We start from the raw sequence: 23,568 nt of genomic DNA on the forward strand, positions 1-23,568 counted from the left end.
CGGCAGCGCCGCGCAGTGGGCGCCCGTGCTGGACTTCCCGCCGGCCGCCTCCTACGGCTCGCTGGCCCCGCACTCCTTCATCAAGCAGGAGCCGAGCTGGGGCGGGTCGGACCCGCACGAGGAGCAGTGCCTCAGCGCCTTCACCGTGCACTTCTCGGGCCAGTTCACCGGCACGGCGGGCGCCTGCCGCTACGGCCCCTTCGGCGCCCCGCCGCCCCCCAGCCAGGCGCCGTCGGGCCAGGCCAGGATGTTCCCCAGCGGCCCCTACCTGCCCAACTGTCTGGAGAGCCAGCAGGCCATCCGCAACCAGGGTAAGCCGCGCCGCCGCCGGCCCCGCTGCCCTGCCTCCCCGCGCCGGGCGTGCACGCCCCCTGCCCGGGCCCGGGGTCTATTAACACGCTTGCCCTCGCACGAAACGGGAGCCACGGGCAACGCATAAAGCCTTGGCTGGGGGAGGCAGCCGGGGACAGTCCTGCTTGGAGCGGGGCTCGGACGGGTTGGCCTCCCGAGCTCCCTTCCAGCCGGGTTGCTGGGATTCTGCCATCCTATCTAATCGCTTCCTTCCAGCGCCTGCTGCGATTAAAACTTCTGCAGCTGTAACTGGGAGCGGGGGTGGCTGGGGGGGAGGCGGTAAAAAAACACCCCTGCAGCAAGCTACAATAACTCAGGTTCAGTTCCCATCCCGCTTGGCACCGAGACGGCTGTATTTTTATATAGGTTTTTATTTTGTGAATCTCTCTCATTTGTTTGGTTTCTTTTCTTCTTTTTTTTTTTTTGGGGGGGGGGGTGTTACTTTGCAATAGTCTCTTTTCCTAATTGGAAATCGTAGGATTTTGCTAGCTAGTAGCTGCTTAAATTAGATTAGTAGCTGGTTAGATTAGATTAGGATGCATTAGATTAGTAGTTGTTAGATTATATTAATATTTGGTTAGATTAGATTCGAATAGATTAGATGTGTAGTTGGCTAGATTATATTAGTTGGTTAGTCTATGTTAGATTAGTATTTGATTAGATTCGATTTGATTAGATTCGATTAGATTAGTAGTTGCCAGATTAGATGCTTCGTTAAAAACATAGCAGCACTCGCAGGAAACCTGGTATCGGAAACCCAGAGCAGCAGTCCTGTTTGAGGGTATCTGGCACAACAAATTCAATATGCATTTACGAATAATAAGACATTTCGGATAATCCGAGAGGAAAGGATGAGTTTAATTATTCCCGCTCTTTTTTTTAAGGCTAGGGCTCGTGAACAGCGCGGGGGCCCGACCTGCCTTCCAGCGGATCGGACACTGGAAGTGCATTTTCCAACATCCGCGTTAAGGCTGAGTTTATCCTCCGGGATAAGTCGAGTCCTGGCAGGGCTGGAGCCCGTGTGCCTTCGTCGTTGCCCGCGGGGAAGCTCATTCGTAGGCCGCCCCCCTGGCAAGGACACTGGCCTTGCAGGAGCAATAGCATCCCTTTCGAAACTAGACGCTTGGGTTGGGGGGAAAGGGCTGCATCGCAAAAGAAACTCCCCCAGCATCCGCATTTCATACCTAGCAGTTTATTAGAAATGCAGCACTGGACACTGAAAAGGTAACAGCCGTGGTTTTGGATCTGTTTGGTTGTTAAAAAAAGAAAGTAAACGGCTGGTTAGTGAAAGCCATCATTGGATTAATTATTGGAAGCTTGTGTGGGGGGAAAGCGGGTGCGGACTCATTGATTTGACACTTAGACTTGTGCGAGAGGTGGAGGGGAGTCACCTTCTTTATACCGAGCGGTAGTTGAAAATCAGGATCTCTTCTACTTTTAGTTGAGCTGATAGGAAGCCAAGGACTTTCCGTGATTGCAAACCTTCCCATTTCCAAATACCTGCCCTAGTTTTGTTGTATTGTATTGGTTTTTCATTTGTTTTTAAACAGTCGTTGTCCTCGGGCTGATGCTGGGTTTCTGATGCTCCAGCCATCAGAGCGCATTTCTGAAGTCACTTCGCTGTGCAGAGAAGCGCTGCGCGTATTTAAACCCATAGCGCGGTTCCCAGCAGCGGACAACCCGCAAGAGGCTTGCAGGGAGGCGCACACTTCCAAGACCCTCCCAGAGCAGAGCACGCAGCAAACGGCCCCCGTTTACACCGGCTGGCCGAACCGAATTCACCGCGCCGTTTTGCTCTAGTAAAGAGACTTCAGTTGTAGTCATTCAAGACCAGAAAAGAGCCCCATTATTATTATCCCCTCTCCCCCCCAGCTGGGAAATGCAGTGATTCTCATCGAGGGGCTCAGTATTAATCGGCGCGGGGGGAGCAGCGGGGGCAGAGGGAGCAAATCTTGGCCCCGGTGATGTTAAGAGAATTTTAAAATACGAAACAAGAAGCGAGGCAGGGAGGGCCGCAAAGAAATCCGATTTGTGCTGAATGGACCCTCTCCCTCGGCTCCATTCCTAGGGGTGCAGGAGGCCAGAGCAGACATTTTGTTGTTTTAATGAACGCAGTAACCAGCGCAACTGTACCGGAGTGCGGGCGCACGGTTCTTCAGTGACGCTAATGCGGAGCAGATTAATTCTACTGCACAGCAGCGCACTAATAAAGGCGTGTAAGGAATTGTTCGCTCGAGAAATCTAGGTTCAATCCTTCCCAAAAACCAAAAAAACCCCCAAAATCCCAAACAACCCCCAGCTTTCCCACCGCAACTTGCATCTAGGGCTCCTTTCGGCAGAGCTCGGCGGCCTCCAGGCAAAGCAGGTAGCTGATGTCCGGGGAAACAGCCCCAGGTCTGGGAACAATCGTCCCACAAGTCAAAGGCCGCAAGAGAGTCGGCGCGCTGGGGCCAAGGGCAGGGGCGCAGGTGCGCGCAGCCCCGGGCACTGGCCCCGCGCCTGGGGCCAAAGCGGGAGCGCGGCGCGGCCGCGGGAAGGAGAAGCCGGAGCTCAGGTGCATGCGGCCCCGCGGGGGCTCCCGTCCCGGCGGGCCGCGTTCACGCGGCTTTGCTGTGGGTGCGAGCCTGGCCTCCCCCCCGAGATCCGCCGCGCGGCCCGGCCCTGCACTGCCCGCAGCCCCCGGCATCAGCCCCGGCTCCGCTAAGGCCCTGAGCTAAAGAGGGCCGAGGTGGTGGGCGCCCCGGGGGAGGCGCGGCCGCGCGCGGGGCTCTGCGGAGCGGCCGGGAGGCGGCGAGAAGCTCCCCGGGCGCGGGGCAGGGGGCGAGGACCCGCCGCAGCACTGGGATTGGGGGGGGGGGTTGTCTCTGCGGTGGCACCTGCTGCCAGTGTGGCCACGAGCCTGGTGCCCAGAGTGTGCGGTCTCGCTCCTGAGCCAGCCTAGGGAGGGACCCGGGGCGGGCACCGCGGGAGAGGGGCTGCTTGCGGGCACAGCACATGGGGACCCCGCCTCGACGGCGGGCAGCAAACATCTCCCTGTGTTGCTTTGCCTGAGCTGTGCTCCTCAAACACGACGGGGCTTCCCATTTCCCATTGCCCCCGGCCGGGCAGAGTCAGGACCCCCCCTCCCCAGCAAAGCCGCCTCGGCCAGGGCTGCCCGGAGAGGCCGGCGGGTGACCCCGGGGGCGGAGGAGGCTAAGGCGGCGCCCCCGGGGAGCGCAGCTGCAGGAAACCCGGGCCAGGCTATTTTGGTAGCCCCCGGGGAGGGAGCGGGGATCTGCCGCCCGGAGCCGTGCGGAGCTCCCGCAGCCCTCGACGCCAGCCCGGAGACGCTGGGCCGGAAGCCGCCCCGGCAGCAAGGTCAAGGGCGGGCGGCTAACGCGGGGCCCCGCTGTTGTTTTCTCAAGGTTACAGCACGGTGGCGTTTGACGGGCCCCCGAGCTACGGCCACGCTCCCTCGCACCACGCCGCGCAGTTCTCCAACCACTCCTTCAAACACGAGGACCCCATCGCTCAGCAGCCTCCCCTAGGTAACTCCCCGGCGCTGCCCGCCCCGCGCCCCTCGGCTCTGGCCCCGAAGCGATCCGGGCGGCGCGCGCTGCGGAGTCACTCCGGAGTCGGGGAAGGGGAGCGAGGGGGCGGCCCCCCGCGCCCGGGGCTGGGGGGCGGCGGAGCCCGGGCTGAGATCCGGCTAACCCTGTGCTCTCTCCGCAGGGGACCAGCAGTACTCGGTGCCCCCGCCGGTGTACGGCTGCCACACGCCCACGGACAGCTGCACGGGCAGCCAGGCCCTGCTCCTGCGGACCCCCTACAACAGGTAGGGCCCCTGCCTGCCCGCCCCGGGAGCCGGGCACTGGCTTGAGCCGCGCCAGGTGGAGCCGGGCTGGACTGGAGGGACCTCGCTGGGCTGCGTGCCAAGCGACGGGGGTCCCCACCAGCGGGCCCGGGGGTGGCACGGATTGAAAGGGGGACCGGCAAGGCTGGGTGAAGCGGGGCTGGACGGGGCAGGGCCTGGAGACACTCCTCGACGGACGCTGCCCTGGATCCATGCCGCAGCCCCAGGCAGTGTAAGTGAACCTGGAGGCGCCTTCCCAGTATTGTGGTTCTTGGCAGCAAGAGGCCTTCCCCTTCCCCTTCCCACTGCTGCTGCTGCCTGCTAGGCCGGCTGCTCTCGCTATGCTATTTTCGGTGTCGTTGGCAGCGGTGAATCAGAGCCCCCCCAGCCCTCTCCACTGGCATGAGCGCGGATTAAAACGATGATCCTAGGAGGATTAGGATGCTAAAGGAGGACTTCAGGCCCAGATCCTGCAGTCATCCGCGCCTATGCTTAGCTGGAAGAGCGGCAGATCTCCCGATGCGGGTGGAGGGGATCCAGTCTCCTGCTGTTGCGTGGAGACTCCGCAAACAAAAACATTGCGTTGCAGGCTCCGATCCTGCAGCTCCCAGCGAGGGGCTCCTCTGAGCCAGCCCGGCGGCGGCAGGGGGGATCCCTAGCGAGTTTTTCCCCAGACTGATCCCGACTGCAGTCGATTTCCAGAGCTCTGCCCTCGCAGGAAGGGACTGCGGGTGTTGTGGGAAAATCGCTGCTCACTTGCAGCGAGCATCAGCAACGCCTGCCAAAATAGCTGTAATCTCAGAAACAGAGTTAAACAGCAGCCCACACTGCGGCTTTGCATTGCGAACGGAAACTGTTTCTTCAGGCTCCCTAGTAAGATACATTTTAACAGCGGGATTTTAAATATGCAAAGAATAAAAACATAAGATGGGTGAAAGCCATCCCCGCTTTGCTCGCGATCAGTGCGAGCAGGTATCTTGTCTCCCGTCTCGTCTTAGATAGAGGACCTTTCCCAATAGCTACTTTCCTTGTACGTAAGCTTGGCACGGGGGCCGGGTGGGGCTGCTACAGTTTTGCAATGTGTTTGCTGAGCAAAGAAGTTCCCCCAAATTTATTCCTCAACTTTTTGTGAACTTGGAGCCCGTCCCGCATCTCGGAGTTGCTAAGTAACTTCTGCACACAAAACAATGTGCCTCTGCAAAGGAAGTTGCCACTGGCCTTTCTTATAGGCTGGTTATATCATCTTCGATTAATCAACACTGGACGTGGGACAACAAAATTGTGTCACTTCCAGAAGCCACTTCTCTAATGAACGTGAGTTGACGTCAAGGGAAGGAGGGAATGAGGTAATGAAGGAAGGAAAGAAGCCTATCCAGAGAGATTAGTTGTGGAATAATTGGCGAGGCGAATTCCTTCGTGCAGTGGACGCAGACCGCGCAGGGAAATCTATAAATACGACTTGTCGGGAGGCTTTTCCCGGGGATCAAAATGACTGACTCTAAAACTGGGGGCAGCTCAGCACGCCAGGGGGTTCTCCCTAAGCAGCTCACAAGATCCCCGCGGATCTCAGCTAACCGGGGGCTTTCTGTCCTTTTGAACTAAATACGGGCCTGTAGGCGACTTAAACCCAAAGTACACCGGATTAGACTTTACCGGGGACGTTATTTTGTTTGCCGGGCCATAGGGCAGGAGTCTGGCTACAGAACTAGCAGGACACAAGTTACAGAAGAGGCTACATTTTGAAACATCTTTCTCCGATAGCCCATCCAACCAGGGTCAGATTTTTTATCTGAACGGCCATTTCTTAAACTGTTTGCAGCCCAGCACTTACGTTTGGTCACAGCTTTCTGTGGCTAGATCGGGGGAAATTGTCACGTCTGTCTGCACCAGCCGGCTAGCCAGAAACCATCTCTGCATTTAGAAAAGGTCTCTCTCCCCGAGCTATTTTAACCAGGGCGGCTTCCCCCTAGGAGACTTGCTTTGAATAGTTGTCGCCTTGCATTAAGCATTTACTGAGACCCCCCCTCCTCCCCACAAATTAAGATCATGGAGAAAGATCCCTGCCCCCGCGGAAGAGCCGGTACCAAGCCTCCCGGCGCAGCAACGCGTCCCAGCGGGGGACTGGAGCGAGCAGAGCCTGAAGGATACTTTTTGTGCTGCCGCTGATGCAGGGTTTTTTTTCTTTTAAATTTGCACTAATGATGTTTAATGAAGCAAGCCCGGCACTTTGATAGGCGCGTTCCTGGAGGACAGGGGAGAGCTGTGGCATGCTCTGGGACTCCAACAGGAGGTCCCTGCTTTCCACCTCCGCGCTGGCCGGGATGTAGGCATCGCTGGGTGGCACTTCCCGCCAGGACTGCGGCGTTTCGCTCCGGGCTCTGCAATGAGAGCCTCGCCTGCTCGCGGCTCCGGGACTCCGTGCCCAGCTCGCAGGGCAGCCTGCCGCGACTTCCCCTGGCCTGAGCCGGGACCCTGCGCTCGCTGTAGCCACTGGGAGTTTTCCCGCTGACTTCAGAGGGATCAGACCCTTAAACCCCGCTGGAGACAGCAGCTATGGGTAGCCGTGTAAATCGGGGCAGGACTTGTCCCCTCTGCAAGCTTTGCGGACAAACAGGTGGGCGAGCTCCAGTCTCGCCGCTCCTCTTACAGGTGTAGATTTTAAGCTACCCCGTGTGTGAACGGGCTGTTCTCTAATGCTAGCTCTTTCCCTGCACGTTTAGCTCCCCCCCCTCCCCCAAGACAAAGGGGTGACTAAAGATGTGCGGGGTTGGCCCTTCCCTCTTAAACCAGTTTGTAATAATGACCTGCTGCTCGGCAGAAGATCTTTGGAGAACGAGATTTCTTGGTTTTTTTTATAATCTCTCCCCCCACCCCATGTGATCGTGCTTATTTCCAAGACCATCTTGAGGAGGGATTGGGCTCGTCCAGTCCAAGTCAGGTTTGCAAACTAAGTTCTGGTGGAAACTGGCAGTCTCTCGGTTTCACTCCTGCATCTGAGGGTGGAGAAGCGAGTTGGATGGGAAATACATTTCTGTGTGAACAGGGAATAGTGCAGTAACCTGATTCCGCCCTAGCTCACCCGGCGGCTACATTAGTGAGAACCGAGCCTGCAGACTGCCAGCTCTCCCTACAGGGAAGCTCTTTGCCAGGGCTTAGTCCAAAATAAACCTGTTAGCAACTGGCCCAGTCTGGGATGGGGGTCCCGAGAATCCCTTAGCCCAGTGGCATCCAGTCCATTCTGCTATAACAGGATCCTTCGGTTGCTCCGCTTACTCTTTCGGTACCTACGCCCTTGGAGCCGCTGATAGATCTTCGCGAGAGGCATGGGTTTTTGTGGGTGGGAGCTTTTATTGGGCCAACTGTATTGTTAAATTTGACTTAGTTCAGCTGGTTACATCTCCTGTCCTCGGCAGCTCTCCTGCGTAAATAGACATATATGGCCACTAACCTCCGCTCTGTAGGAGCGAGTTGTAAATGACCCTTGGACAAAAAAAGCTTACGTGGGTTTTTTTAAACCACATAAAAAGCTGAGCATCAGCGATGCTTTAATCAATGTGATAGCAGGGCCCGTGCTTGAGAAACTAGGCTGCAGTGCTGAGTATGGCGGAGCCACGCTCCCCTTGCTGCTGTGCTTGGAAGGATCTCCTGGGATCGGTTTCTAGCTCACCAGAGAGTGTCAGGTCGCGGAGCGGGACCTCGAGCGGGGCCCGGGGAGGGGAGCTCAGCAACTGGGATTTCTGAAGAGGCAGACTTGTCGAGGAGAGGCATTACCCACGAGTGTGAGGTGCCCAGGGGAGCAAACAAAAATGCGGGGTGGGACAGGGGCATTGGAGAGTTAGGGCCGATTCTCCGGCCCTTCACACCGCCGCTCGCTGGCTGAGAAATGTGATCGCGGGTGTCACATCTGCTCCTGCTGGCCCCTGGCACTTGGCTGCACAGACTCGCGGTGGCCCGCGGGCCGCAGCCCGGGAACAGCCGCCCCCAGCGCAGTTTGGGCAGCCGGTTCCTTTGACCTCTTCTCTCTCCACGCTTTGAGTGACTAAAAACAAGGCTTGGTCCCGGCCCAACGCCCTTGAGGCCGTCTCCCTCTGCATGCAACCCCGGCTTGGGTTGCGGAGGGTCGGGGAAGACCACCCTCTGCTTTCGCGGGTGCCCATCCCTCCATCCCTTGGCTTCTGAATTAGACCAGTGAGGCTGGGTGGAGCCGAGTCTAGTTAAGTAAATGTTTACGGCAAGACGTCAGGAAGAGACAGGTCTTGTCGGGCCTGTCACAGCCCCTCGCAGTGCAAATGCTCCCCAGGAATCCCCCTGCGCTGAGGACATGGCCCCTTCCCCCATCCCCGAGCCTCAGTGACCAGCGCTGGGGTTTGAGAGGCTCCCCCTGGCCGGAGAGTTTGCACCACTGCGCGGAGAGCTAGCTCCAGCCACCTGGGAAAGACAGGACTTTCATTTGGGGGGGGGGTGGGGGCGGTTCGAAGTAAGGTTTTAGGTACCTAGTTTAGCACCCTCCTCCCTCTTACACCGCTGTGGATGTGTCCAGAGGGCTGCGGGCATCTGTGTCACAACCCTCCTTCGTGTGGGAAAAACAGTGTTGTTCTAAGGACAGAGACGGCAGGGCTGCAAAAGATCCCTCAAGCCACAGCAGACGGCTTCCCGCAGCGCGCCTGGCCTTGGGGACCTTTCCATAAATGCTGGAGCATGGCATGGTTACAGGGACGTGGTAAATGCAGGGTGCAAGGCGGCTTCATGTAGCCCAGGGCGGTCGTGCTGGCCCGGCACTATCAGCCACCTGCCAGCTGGGCAGTGCCGTCTCGGCCCGTCATGCAACACCTCCCCGGGTGCTGTGCGGTGGAGAGGAGTCCTCCTCCTGCCTCAAAGCCCGGCCACAAAGCAGTCCCGACCGTGTCTGCTAAGTCGCTTATTTCAGATGGTTGTTAAGCCGCTTTTTTTTCTGGGCGTGTATAAACGGGCCTTTTCTCTCTTTGGGGAGAGGAAAGGTGGCGGGGCGGGGGGAGGTTGATGCCCCTGGGCACAGGCACGGGCTGCCCTGCGATTCCATGGAGTTCAGTGTCGTGTCTGGCAGGAGCCGGGGCTGCGGGTCCCGAGCAAGAGCCAGAAGCCAGCGGTGGCAGAATCGTGCCCAGAGTTAGGGCCAGCCTTTCCGTACCCGGCTGCCCAAGGCCGGAAGCCTGGATCCGACATTATTTATTTAAATAGGGTGGAGGGGCATGCTGCTTCAGAAAGAAGTTAGAACAGCGTTTTTCAACCTGTGGTCCGCAGACCCCTGGGGTCGGCAAACTACATCTAAGGGCCCTGCAAGGTGACTATGACTGATGTGTATACTCACCCGGACAATTCCAAGGGGGCCACATTTCCATTCCAAATTGTGTAGGGGGTCTGCAAAGGAAAAAGGATGAAAACCATTGAGTTAGACCATCACAACTGCCATCGACTGGGTCAGACCGTAGGTCCCTCTTGCCTGGCATCGGGTGGCACAGTGGCAGAGAGTGGATGCTGAGGGGGAGTGAACTGGGTACGACCAGGGTGTTTTCCACATTTCCTTTCTTCCCCTGCACATTCCAGCATGTAAGGTCTAGGATTTAAGTTCTTCAGACGGATAGTTTTCCTCCTAAGCTGCCTCACTCAGAGGGCTTGTGCTCTCAGATAAGAGAGCACACACCTTCCTCTCTTTCTATATCCTGACTAATAATGTACCTCGCTCTGCCTGCCAGAACTCCCCACCACCTTAGGGCTACGAGTCCATGAGTGTGAGCCAGTGTGTTTAAAAAAAGGGACTTGATAACAATTGGGTCGCAGCAGGGACTTAAGCAGCTCCGAGCTCTGAAAGCAGGGAGGCAAAACCCATGTTCTCCTGGCCAGCAGCCGCCAGTCTGCCTCCTCTTAGCTCTCATCAGCAGGGATCCTGGTTTTCTCTGATTCAAAAAAAAAAAAAAATCCCCAATTTTCAGATTAAAAAAGTAACCAAAATCCACATTTTGCCGTGATTAAAATGAAACACCACTATATATATATATAATATATATATAATATGTGTGTGTGTATGCATGTATATAGTGGCGTTTCATTTTAATCTGTCTGATTCAGCGCCGCGTGGGGCTTCTTGGCAATATATGTGTGTGTATATGTGTGTGTGTATATATGTGTGTGTATATGTGTGTATATATATATACAATATATAATAAAACGCCACACTTTCTCTCTATGTGTAGCTATATGTATACATGTATAGATATATGTATACAGAGAGCGAGAGAGACGCATTTAATTTTAATCACGGAAAAATGTGGATTTGGGTTTATTTAATCTGAAAATTGGGGATTTTTTTTTTATCAGAGAAAACCAGGATCCCTACTCATTAGTGTGTGATTCAAGGAACACATCGGATGTGACAAACCAAATGGCAGCAGTGACAGCCCATTTAAAAGAGCCCCCCAGATTTCCAGATACGGGAACACGATTCACCTTAAACTAGTAGCAGGCAGGGAGCAAAGAAGCAAGCAGAAAATATGTAGGCAAATCTAAAGTGGCTTTGTTGTGCCCTGCGAGGAGGGAGAGGGAGTCCGAGAGGCGATGACTCGAAATAAATATACAGAATAAATATCATGTGTATGGGGGAAACAGCGGTCTGGCGGAGATCTGTGGCACAGGCAGCGGCTCTGCCAGGACGCCCCGCGTCTCCGCCGCGGCCAGGACGGGGCTGGCAGCGCTGCGCGGCCGCGCCTCGGCCCCAGCTGCAGCGGGGCGGCGGAGCCCTCCCCTGCCTCGTGCTGCTCGGTGTAGTAAACATGTTGAGCGCGGAAAATTTACAGTGAGTCACACTTGCAGAGGTTTAAAGAGTGGAGGAGTTTCGGTTCAGATTATAGCTCTCGCTGGGCAGGGGTCAGGAACTCGGTAATACTGCGGCGCAGGCCAAAACAAACTCTCTGTGATCTACTACTGCTTGCCTTTCAAGTCCCCCCCCCCTATATATGTGTGTGTGTGTGTGTGTATTTGGTGCTCGGGGCTAACTTCCTTTTATTCCCCTCCAGCTCATATCAATCCCTCTCGCAGAGCGATCTCTCTGCCCCCCTCCCGTTTTGCAAACATCCCTTTCACGAAAAGAAGGTCTTCTTAGTGTCGCCCCCGCAGGGCTGCCGGCGGGACCCACAGCAGGGCGCGATCCGGGCCGGGGATGGGGTGGGCCCGGTCCCCCCGGCCCCGTGGGTGCCGGCTTGGGGCCAGGCTGCTCTTGCCCGCGCTGCGCTCAGCCTGCCCGGGGTGAGACGAGGAGCAGTGCCCAGCAGGGAGGTGGGTGGAGAGGGGGAGCCCCGGGAACCCATGCACCAGCCCCGCGTGCTGGCCAGGGCCGGCGTCTAGGGGCGTCCGGAGCGAAGCCAGGGCTGCCCCTGCCCGAGGCTGCCGGCGGGGGAGCCGCTGGCACACTCCCTACCCCCTTGCCCCGCAGCCCGCAGGGAGTCGTGGGGGGTGGCGGTGGTTTCACAGGAGCCGTCGCCTCCTGCCCCGTCCGTGCCGGCCCCCGGGGCATGGAGCCCCCCGAGCCCAGGCCCGCCGCGGCGGTGAAGCGCCTTCCAGCGGGATCCGTCGGGGTCTCCGCTCCGGGCTCTGTCACCCCGGCCGGCCGCGAGCCGTGACAAGGAGATGACTGAGTGTATCGCTTATTGGAAACGCCCGCGGGGGGAGGAGGGCAGTGGGTAAGGTGGGGGAGGCTCTTATAAATGAACTGTCAGAGGGAAGAAAGTCCAAGGGAAATCTCCCGCTGGAAATGCACCGGGCAGGCTCTGCTAATAATAATAATAAAACCCCCAGCCCCGGGTCCTGGAGGATTTCATTACAGCAGCGTTAGGGGAAGAATTCGCGGAATTGCGAGCGCCGCGGCACCGCCCGGCACGGCCTGCCCTGGCCCTGGCAGGAGAGCCGCGCGCTCCCGGAGCCGGCCGGCGGGACGTGGCAGGAGCATAATAGCCGGGCAGACGCGCCGATGAATAATAGCGTCCAGCCACGCTGACGGAATGGCATGGGGCATACTCTGAGCCTGGAGTCGTTTAATTTGTTTTTATATATGCCAAAGCTTCCCACTGGAATCTGATTTTGCTAGATCGCCTCTACCTGCCGTGAAAAAAACAACCCCTGTCTCAACAAAACGATATCAGATCACTACATAAGTCTAGCCTGTCATTAATCAAGCGGGCAACCTGCGTGGTTCTTGCGAGCTGCTGTTTCCCTGGCACTTACATCCATCGTCGAACCTGTTGGGCCGGGATGAAGACCCCGGGCGCGGGCGGGACTCTGCAGAAACGGGGTGGGGGAAATGTATAGGGCCAGAAACCTGAAATCCCAGACGGGCCTTTCCACAGAGCTTTTCCATGGAAGGAGTCCGTGGGGACGTGCTGTGCCGATGGAAAGCATCTGGTCAGGCCTGGCTGCATAGTGACACTCTCTTCTTGCTGCCAAGAAACCTCGGAAAAACGAGGACTCGAGTTCCCGAGCTAACTCTCCCTGTTTCACTTCACCTCACTCACCTCTACCGCTTCATCTCGACCCGACGATCCTTCGCGGTCCCCTCCAGCCCGGCGATTCTATGATCTGAAGCTGTTTGCGGGTCAAGTGTGGAGCAGTATAATATGTCTGGGCTTGGGATCTCAATTTTTTTGGTTACAGCTCATGTCTCCAAAAAACAAACAAACAAAGAAAACCAAACACCCCCCCCCCCGACAAACCCCAGACAAACCAAAAAACGGGTTTTGGTTTAAAAATAGAAAAATAACCAATTGGAGGTCAGTAATAGTTTTCTTTGTTGCAAGATCGTAACGTTTTAGAACAATTCCACTTGTGAGACTGATTTGTTGTTCAGCCACTTCATTTCCCCCCCTCTTGTCAAGTCACTATGTGTAGTAACATCCATCACTAGTCACGATAGTCGTTTGGGTCCATTAACCACACGATCCATTACATCCTTGAGTAAAACAATTATTTGATTTGCTTTCTTTTTTAAACAAATGATCTGCCTTGTGTAACCTACAAATCGGAATAGCTAATGTTCTGTGCAATTAAGATACGAAACCAAGCCTACTTTTTCCAGAGAGAGCTTTTTTGTGCATCACTTCCAGCCATTTGCAATTTACAACTTAGTGGATTAGCAAGAATACCTATTCCTTTTTAAGACATTCTTTTTCTTTCTCTTAAAAATGAATACCACAAAGCAATAAAAGGTTTCACATAAAATACATTTTCTTGGGACTGTTCTGTTTAAAGATACATTTAAAAAGAAAAATGAAAATATTGCTGCTATTTTAAATATTATTTTAATTTGATCAAGTCATTTTAGTTCTAATTCTAGATATTTTCATAACAGTGACAATTTATACCAAATGACCTCGCAGCTTGAATGCATGACATGGAATCAAATGAACTTGGGATCCACATTAAAGGGGTAAGGTCTTTCATTATTTTGTAATCTTCTACCACAGTGTAGTTTTATTAGTTAATTTTCTTATGCCTGGTATGCTGTCACTTGCACAACCCCCCCCCCCCCCCAATCCTATCTGAATGATGGGTCATCATCTGTTTGTAGCTTAAGATGTTGATCTTTTATGTCAAAAATTAAGTCTACTACACTAGTAAGGGTTTTGCAGCTCTGCTGTTTATGCCTTCTAAGATTTTTATATCAGATTTTTTCTTATACTTTAAGATAGTCAAAGGGGAAGAAATAGCAGTGTTTTCTTAAAGTAACTTGCTATTTATCTTTTAAAGGAATGTCCTGGAGAACAATACATTGGTTTCAGAATTTTGACTATTTTAATATGTCCAAATGAGTGATCTCCGTTGTAGGGTACACATATGGGGTGCCAGATACATAACAGCTTTTAATTCAAGACTTTTCCGAGTCATAGACTACAAATATTTGAATTTAGGTTGGGATAACATGATTGTGAGAACCTATCTAATTATATCATAACTAGCCATAAGCACCCAAATATACAACATGGATATGAGAGATTAATTTTATAGGCAAAGCCCTAACTCCAACTATCTAACAGTTTAATTAAACCTGTGAGTGAAGGATGGGACTCAATAAAAATTCTTGAGAGTGAGTGATGAATGCTTACAGAGCTTGTGTGATTTCATAAGAATCTACCTTAAAAATATCATGCTTTATATTAAAGACTGATGTCTTCAGTCCTCCTTGTGGCAAGGTGGTATGCTCCTCATCTTACAATAACCTATGCAGTTTTGAAACCTGCTCTTTTCTGTACAGTAGTTGTGAACCCTTCCACAGTGGGCCTCCCCTGCTTGGGAAGATGGGTGTGCATGCTTGCATGCATGTGTATATGCACGTGTACACATGGGACTTCCCATGCCTGGAGCAAACTGCTACCTTCTAGTCCTTTTAGTTAGCTAAAGCATGGGCAATTCACAATTAGGCATGAAGGTGTTTTCACTCCTATGACACAGCAGGGCAGGGGGACATGGGACATGCTTTAATGTTATGCTACCTCCTATGCTACCTTCTCTTCTCCATTCCTTTATTCCTTTTCTGGTTTTAATCTCACTCTCCCCTTCATACTGTTTTTTCTTTCTCTCCTTTTCATGGTTTTCCCTTCTCTAGGCCTTACATCCTCTGTCCCTGCTTTTCCTGGCTCCTCCCATCATTTCTGGCTTCCTTCCTTGAACCCATTGTCCCCCTCCCACCTGCAGGGAAAGAGCTCTGGCCTGTTTTCTGCTTGTCCAGTATGGGCTTCCTGTTACTCTGCAGGCAGGAAGCCCCCCTTAGAAGCACTGCAGATCAGAGACATTGGTGGGGTGGCAGAGATGCAGGGTGTGGTGCTTATAGGGTCAGTGTGTCTCTCCCTCCTTTCCTGTTGGCAAGACAGTGACGGTGTTGAGTGAGAGATTTTGAGAAAGGGTCTTTTGTACTGTCCTAGAGTTGACAGAAAATATAACCCTTCCTGCCCTTCCAAAACAGGACAAGCTTTAAGAGATGGTATCCAAGGAGAAATGAAAAGAGAATATCAAAGGAAGTGTATTGATTAAGACAAAGAAGGTGCATGGTTTTAGCATGTTAGCTAGCACGTTATAAGTAACTGTTTTAAAATCAAGTGTGGTTAAAGCAAGTTGTTCTTTAGCGGTGGCTGATTGGCCCAGTTGAAGACTAGGGAGAGCTTGGACTTTGACTTGATGGGCTAATGTGGGCTGAAGTACAACTTTCCTTGTCCACACCAGCTCTTTAGAAGGTGCTAGTTAACACATTCAAATGAATCATCTTTTGATCCCTGTCAGGACAAAGCCAAAGGTCACCTATTGTTCCAACTAAGGTGAGTGAGAGTCATGAATTATTCTTACCCACTTCTAAGTGAGAGTGTTACCTCCTACTTGTAAGATGTCTTCAGGTGTTACAAAGTTTCAAACTACAAGACTTTTTACAAGAAGAAGTTGTAAAGACTGAAAGAAGTTCAGCTTTCAAGTATATATATTTAAAAATGAAACTCCCAAGTCAGCCTTCTATTTAAGGAACTGCCTCTATCTCGCACAGTATTGTGTGTAGGTTGGTTTTGGTATTGCATGATAAACCACTGCTGATCTGGTTCTAAATCTCATTCATGAATTGTATTTGAAGGTTAGAGCAGCAAGATAGTACTGTAGTAAACCATCTGTGTCAGCCTGGACTAGTAAAATGAGTATACAGCAATCCTTGTCTGAGGTATATATGAAATACATCAAACAGCCCTCTGACTAGAAAGGAAGAGGCATCCTTTTCCCTGCAAACTCTCACTGTTGGGTTCAGTTCAAGCTGTTCTTCTCTGCTGCTGCCTCTCTTTTCTTAAAAGCTACTTCCTACCTTTTATTCCGCCTTTACTGTTTGTGATTTCCTCTTTAAACTGCACCCTTTAAAACCATTCATTGCAATATTAGACACTGTTTTGTCTCTTCTGGAGAAAATATCCTGCAAAATGGAGAAACACATCAACCTTGACTGAAGTCCAAGTTATTAAAGCAAGGAAGAGGTTATTCTTTAGGGAACTCAGTGAAACAAAAAAGGACACAATAGAAATTTTAAAAGGAGTCCTGAAGAAAATAAATGGTCTTTCACTTGTCCAAAAGTACAGACTGTTAGCAGTGTAAAGTATGTGACCTAGGATGCTTAAAAGGAAAAGAAAAAAACCATGATGAATGATATATGGTAAAAAAAAAAAAGCTGAAAGTTTTGGTATAGGCCAAGATTGTAGAATCTGTAGAAAATCAGTGCTAGACATAGCCTCATCACTGGTAATATGAGCCAAAATAGTTATCTGTCTTCTCTGGCTGAGAGTTACAATGTACAGTACCTCCAACCTTGGTTGCCTTGAACAAAGGTATTCTTCCTAAGATTTACATCTTTAGGATATATGAACTGTTCGTAAGTGATTTCCAAGCATTTAATGTTTAAGATATTTTTCTTGGTCCTGTAGTTGCATTTTATGAATATTGGAAATGATCTTTGTATTGAAATGTAGAGCTGCTTTATTTCTCTTCAAAGATGACAGTCCTTTATATAGAAACTCTACATCTGTCCTCCCACAACTTCTTCATGGCTAAGATAAGGTTTCTCTTATATGCTATGATGAACAAAGAAATATTACTTGTAAGCCTGCAAGAAATTGTGAAATGTAAAATGTTATCTTATGATTAAGGACTAAATACATGACATTTTACATTAGATGATTTGGTAGCCCTCTTCTTGAGATGGTAGTCAATTGAAGCTTTATATGTTCAAAAGAAAGCACTATAAAATATTTTAGGTAGAACTTTGTAATTAAAGCTACCTGAAAGTTTCCATGATAAGATGCCAAATTTAGTTGCTTATAATTTTGCGAGAGTTTAAATACTTAGACTGAAATTCAGTCTAGGCTGAGTGTTTGCTTCAGACTGATTTCTTTTACAAAGACTAAGCAAAATGGTTAGGAATGAGGTTAAAGAAAACTGTTGCTTTGCCCATATTTATAGTCATACAGTTATTGTATTGACTAGGTCTAGAAACCCTCTTCGGAATACAGATTTGAAATTTGGCAGGGATAATTCCCTGGTGCTAAACATGTGTCTTTTACTGTCATTGTGAAAGTCCAACCAAATCTCCCTCCCTCTCCCTGCTCAGTTGTCTTTTGTATTCTAATTTCTCAGTCTTATTTATACTCTGTTTTCTGTATGTCTTTTCACAGTATTTGATGAAGTGAACTTTGGTTCAAGAAACATTGTGCTCTATTTATATCTTATCTAGTTAGTTTATAAAGGTGGATATCTATCCTGCCTTCTGACTGACTTCAGACTACAAGGTTAACTAACTACCTCCACCAACTTCTCACCAAATCTAGCCAAGGGACATACTCTCTTATGTGCTCACATTGCTCTGACTGATTTGACCAGGTAGGTTAGAGGAAAAGGAGGAATGTAGAGGCATAAAGAACCTGGGTACAATGAACTGGGGACAGGGGAGTAAAAAGAAGTATTGCAGAGAGTACAGATTAATAGCAGGAAAGTAGGAGAGGAACAGAGGCAGCTTGGAGCGGGGTGATGAAACTGTGTAGTCTGACTCTATATACATAATACGGGAAAGTGGCAAAAGGGTTGCAACCACTAGCACGCTCCTCTAGAACTTGGAATAGAACCTTAGGAATCCTATCATTGTTCTGATGTCTGGTAAATAATGATGAAGTCCACTGACAAAGCATATTGCTTCTCTCCCCCTGTCACTCTAGTGACTTGTCCACACAGGGTGCATTTACATATGCATTTACATCACATTAAATTTACTGCATAGTAAATTACTGCACAGTAAGCAGTTTTTAGGCCGGTGTCTACATGTACAGTCGTTAAAGCACAGTAATACTGTGTGTGGACTGACTTGGGACTAATGTTAGTCCCAAGTCTGTCCACATACAGAGTGTTACTGAGTAGTAAGGCATCTACGTGTGTTACTGCGCGTTAACTAATCAGGCATAACTTTGATACCTGCATGATGCAGGTATCAAATTTACACTCAAGTATGGGCATGCACGTATAGACGCATGTCCGTACTGCTCAGTAATTTTCGGTTACTACATAGTACTTTTGGTTATTGTGCAGTAAATGTGCACATGTAGATATACCCACAGAGGATTTCACCCTTGTGCACCTATAGCTCAGCCTTACCAGCAGAGGTATGTCTTGTGGTATTACAAGTTCAAAACTTGCTGATAACTCATCTGGGGGTCAATATGTGTGCAATTAGTTGTTTAGTTCTTATTGTTAGAAACTTAGAAATTGCATTAAAGCCAGAAAAACAATTCAGAATAATGTTAAATTGGTAAATATTTAAAAGTTAGGGAATAACAGGGTTAAGGTCATCTCTGCCATCTTAATCAGTTCTCTTTGAACATATGCAGTATTGAACAGTCTTTGATTTGGAGCTACATGTTGTTTTATCTGTAGGACCTCTGCTTCATTCAGTAATGGAGAGGGAATGAATCCAGTTGGTGGAGGCAGTTTGTCTGTAGGTTCCCTCCCTGATTAGTTGCAGAAGTTGGAAGGTATGTAATGAATTAAGTAGGTGCTGCAGGCTGAGAAAGGAAGTCTTATGGTCAAGGTACTCAAATGTTACTCTGGAGAACTGGATTCCATTTTTTCAAACTTTTCACAGTTGGGCACTAATTGTATGTTCCTCATTTTCTGGTATGCTGCTTGAAAACATTGTAGCCTGATTTGTATTGGTGCAAATGAAATTAATGGGTGCTGTCATCTGACTGTATGTTACAGTCACTAAAACTCATGACCTCTTCATCTCAAGACAGGCACGCAAAATTAGCAGACATTTTTGATAATTTTGGTCTTAATATTGGTGCCTTACTTACTAGCTATAAAGTGAAGGAAATAATGTCACCTTACCTCACAGGGTACTTGTGATGATACAGTCTTTAATAACTGTGAAGTACTTCCTGTGAATTACATTACTGTACTTGGAGTAAATGGTGATGAGTACTGTTAAAAACCCAGGGTGATATTAAGATGTGGATGATGTACAGTAAACCAGAAATACCACCAAATACTAAATCATGAGGACAAATATAATAGCTGCTGCTTTTTCAGTTGGTGAACTGATCTCTAGCTATTTCTGAAGTGCTACTCTGGAGGTGCCAGGGATGGGGAAATATTATAATGTAGATCTAACTGGAATTGTACACACTAGTTAGTGCTGGGTAGGAGAAACTTAAACCCTTTCCTAGCTAATTATGCGCCTAAATGAGTATTCTATTATAAATCAGACAGAAAGCTGCAGGACTAAGAGATATGTTACCCAGATATTGAGTGAAAGCAATGAGCCAGTTTTTGCTTTCAGTTAATGAACTCCCATGTAACTGGGCAGTTTTTGGCACCTTTTTTCTTTGTTCTTTGCTCTTGAGTATATTCATTAGGCTCCCATGCACATTAGTGTGTATAGCCATTTGCTTTGTCTCACTAGAAAGCAAAACAGCTGTGTCCTGTGTAGAAGACTATTAAAATTGAACTTCATGGAAGATGCTTACATTTAGTTTTTCTGTAACAGATTCATAAAATAACCTGACTTTTCCCTGTATATACACATCATGTAAATTCATTAAATGCAAGTAATAAACTTACAGAAACTTAAATTTTCTGTTCTTGGGCTCAGCCCTCCAGTCAATGTGAACTGGAGTGCACAACAACCCAGCTTATGTGATATTAGTTATAGTTATTCCTCCCTTCCTTCTCATTTCTCCCTTTTTCCTCATGTCTAATAAGACTGTTATTTTCACAATCATTCTGTGAAGATGGGAAATACTGAGGCATAAGGAGTGAAATCCTGGTCCCATTGAACTCCCATAGAGTTCACTCCTACCCCTGCTGGGAGTGATTAAGGGCATAACTAAACGGCGTAAGGCAGTGCCATGCTAAGACTCACCATGCTGATTCTTGTGCTGAATCTAGCTCCCAAACCAGAAGCACTAGTATTGCATGAATACAGTGCTGCACATAGGTCAACAACATGTACTAACATGGCCATATGTCTTTTGGTATAGGAGAGCATATGCAGACGGCATAGTGTGGGACTTGTGTTGCTTAAACGTACCCCAAATTATTTGCCCAAGGACATGCATAGTGGACCTGTGAACTGAACCAAAGTTTCCTTAAAATTAGTTTAAAGCCTTAATCTAGAGACCCATCTTTTTTCCTCAGTAAGGGTGGCAGGAGCCCTAATCAGAGAAATCACCTTTTCTAATATTCCTTTGCCTTGGAAAATGCAGATAAATACATCTTTGCTTCATCTTGCTTAATAGCATTACCATTAATAATAAACTGAGTCATCCCCACTCCCCACATAATTAATGAGAATTCTCTTTATTGTCTCAGTGTTGGCATACATTTCCCATAGCATTAGAATGAAAAATGTTTTAACAAATGGAATTAGTGTTATTTTTCTTTGTTTCTGTCCTGTTATCAAAGGGACTGACCTACACTCTTGCTGAGGCTCATTTTTGGCTCTCCTTTGAAACTCTAAAATTCCAATTCCTGCATTGAAGCCAAATTAAATTGTAACTTAGTGTAGTACCTGTCTTTCTTTTTCTGTGTTCTTTTATTCATCCTAGGTTGAATTTCAATGAATCAACAATCATTCAAGCTTCATACTGAAATTTACTAACTCTTCTTAGTACACCCTACAACTTCCCTTTTTGGTTTATAAAAAAATAATAGATTGGCTTAGTTTTCCAGATCAAGTTGTGGCTCGTTACACATTAGACAAACAATACCAGCATAACAAAGTAAAAATCGTTTGAGAGAGAAATTGCAGCTTGATCATTGTTAAATATTCAGATTAGAATGTAATTTTTTATGAGATTTTTTTTATTACCACTTAGATTGATACTGCTTTCTAAAGCTGCTCTGTTTTTCATCACACATTCTCATCTGTAAAACCTTCATTTTTATTGATCTTTGTGCAATCTGTACAGGAATGAGATTAATCATTTAAAAGAGCTACTCTCCAAGTGTTAAGGATTTGTTGGACTAATGCTAAAGGCAAACATTTCTAAATGCTCTACAGAATACAGTGTTTGCTTGGCATTTTATGTTGCATTTGTATCAGTCTTTGTTTTTGAGTTATCTAGGCTTATGTTTTATGCATCTATTTCCAAATCTGTTGTTGGCTGCCTACATGGGGTCATTTCAGAAACTAACTTGAAGAATTCTTGGTATTTAGGGCCCAATTCTGCCTTTGGATACATCTATGCAAGTCTCATTGAAATCCAACTGAGTTTTGTTTTTCAAGTAAGGGCAGAGTGGGACTCTTATGGCCAAATACTGCAGTCCTTACTTCAGCAAAAACCTTTCTTGAATTTTGCCTGTGTCACAAAATTATTGCTGTCATAACTACATGGCCAAATGCATCTGGCTTTACTTAGCTTTTATTCTTTTTCTGTATTAGTCAAAATATAACTTCAAGCATTAAAAGGGGGAATCACATTCTTTTCCTATCTTTTTCTCTTTGTATTTCCTGATGATTCTAATTTCCTATCATACAGCTGACCCTTTGGCTTCAGTTGGACTATTCCCACAGGTAATTGTTCACCATTGAGAGCAAAGGGGTCACACTTCAGGCATTAGAAAGCCCACTTTCACCAATAGCATCAGTAATACTAAAACCACAGTTGTAGTTTGTTGCTGACAGCTGACAGGTAACAAACTTCACTGGCAATTTCCCATATTGGGTACACTCTCTTGCCTATGCAGGCAGACCCACTGGGCACATCCAGATGAGCCCGCATGTGCTTCTTGCAGCATATCAAACCCCTTTGAGATGCTGTAAGAGGCATGTGCAGGAATGAGAAATGTTTCCCCTCGATATCCAGGGGTCAAAAAAACCTGCACAGAAAAAAAGCAGGGCAGGGCAGGGTCCCAGACCATGAAGAAACCGGAGGCTGCTGAAGCAACCCACTTGGCGCGTCCACACGTGCAAGCACATGTGCTTGCAGCAGCTTAAATAGAAGCAGTGCAAATTTGAGCTGGGGCTTTTTGCCTCAGCACACGTGCTCAGACATGCACTTGGTTGTGGACCAAATTGTGTCACTTGGGGCAAAATAACTCTTCCCAGCTCCACCCGGATCTTCAGCCAGGGGGAGCTAGAGCCCAGGGCTAGCACCTGTGCTGTCCCCAGCAGTATAAAAAGTTGCCCTGTCCTGGCCCCAGCAGTATAAAAGCCACCTTGGCAAGTAGCTCAGGGCTACTAGCTCTCAGGAGCTTCTGAGGCCCAGTCAATTGGTACCTGGGGACACTATGCCTTGGGTCAGCTGGACTGCTGAAGCAGCCCTGAGAGTTCCCTGCACCCTCTAACCACTGCAGCAGTCTGGCAGTGGGGGCTGCTGCTTGGCTGTGACCAGCTGCGCACCTGCCAGACTCGGATGGAGACTGCAGAGCCAGTAGAGGCATCTGCCCCTTTGGGCCACCTGCCAGTGGACTGCGGTTGCAGGGTTGGCCTCTGTGCGGCACTACTGCCATTTGTGGCAGCTATCACCCAGAAGATGTTCAGGGTGTGGTGGCCTGCTTTGAACTGTCAAAGCATGTCCTCCTGACCCCATTTTTCCAGGAGGTCAGCCACAGCCAGATGGGTCCAAGGTGGTCTCAGCTCTGAGCAGGCAGGGTCCTGCCACAGGCCTCCCTAGTAGGAATTCTGGTGCTCCCTATTGGAAAATTGAAAAATCGCTGGTAAAAAAAAAAAATCCCAAAGTCACTCTGTAATATACTCCCAAATCCATATTCCTCCACAAGTAAAACAAAAGAACACTATAAAGACAGAGAGCAAGAAAGAGACAGTAATCAGCTGGACAATGTTTTATTGATATATCTTAGTGTTAAAGCAAGTTTCTTATCATCATAATAAAGTGTGCTCTAAATACATGTTTCATGAATTCATGAATACATGTTTTGCTGCCCTCACACAGGGCAATGGCCCCGCACAAGGGGTTTGGCCCTCTCACAAGGGGTACAGCCCCCCAACAGGGGATTGAACCCCCACACAAGGGGTATGGGCCCCCAGCAGGAGCCAAATGGTCCCCACAGGGGCTACCACCCCCTTTGCAAGGCCCACATGCCACACTCCAGCCCCCCAGTTGCTGCCTCACCTGGCCCTGTTCCCCACCAGTTGCTGCAGCCGCCCCAATGGCTTCCCTACCCAGCCCCATCCTCCTGTTCCCCCAGCCCCCAATGGATGCCCCACCCATCCTCACCCCCACAATATGTACCCCCAGACCCCATGGCTACCCCCACAACCCCAGGCACCATCACTTACAAAAACTCCAGAAACCACCCCCCTGAAAAAAATGGAAAAAAAAGTCTCTGCTTAC

At 49.4% G+C, this 23,568-nt stretch overlaps 1 protein-coding gene across 2 annotated transcripts in view; it reads left to right on the top strand.

Moving 5' to 3' along the window:
- Positions 1–162: 162 nt before the first annotated feature.
- The window catches only part of WT1 (Wilms tumor 1), a 41,134-nt gene continuing 17,728 nt past the window's right edge, over positions 163–23,568 (top strand). For both annotated transcript variants that reach the window (XM_019551516.1, XM_019551517.1), the window contains exons 1-4: positions 163–311; positions 3,756–3,878; positions 4,063–4,165; positions 13,557–13,634. In XM_019551516.1, the coding sequence (XP_019407061.1) occupies positions 248–311; positions 3,756–3,878; positions 4,063–4,165; positions 13,557–13,634 (368 nt within the window). In that variant the 5' untranslated portion in view covers positions 163–247. The remainder of the gene's footprint in view (positions 312–3,755; positions 3,879–4,062; positions 4,166–13,556; positions 13,635–23,568) is intronic.

The sequence above is a fragment of the Crocodylus porosus genome, unplaced genomic scaffold, assembly GCF_001723895.1.
Source record: "Crocodylus porosus isolate Cpor-Errol unplaced genomic scaffold, CroPor_comp1, whole genome shotgun sequence".
NCBI classification, from domain to species: domain Eukaryota; kingdom Metazoa; phylum Chordata; order Crocodylia; family Crocodylidae; genus Crocodylus; species Crocodylus porosus.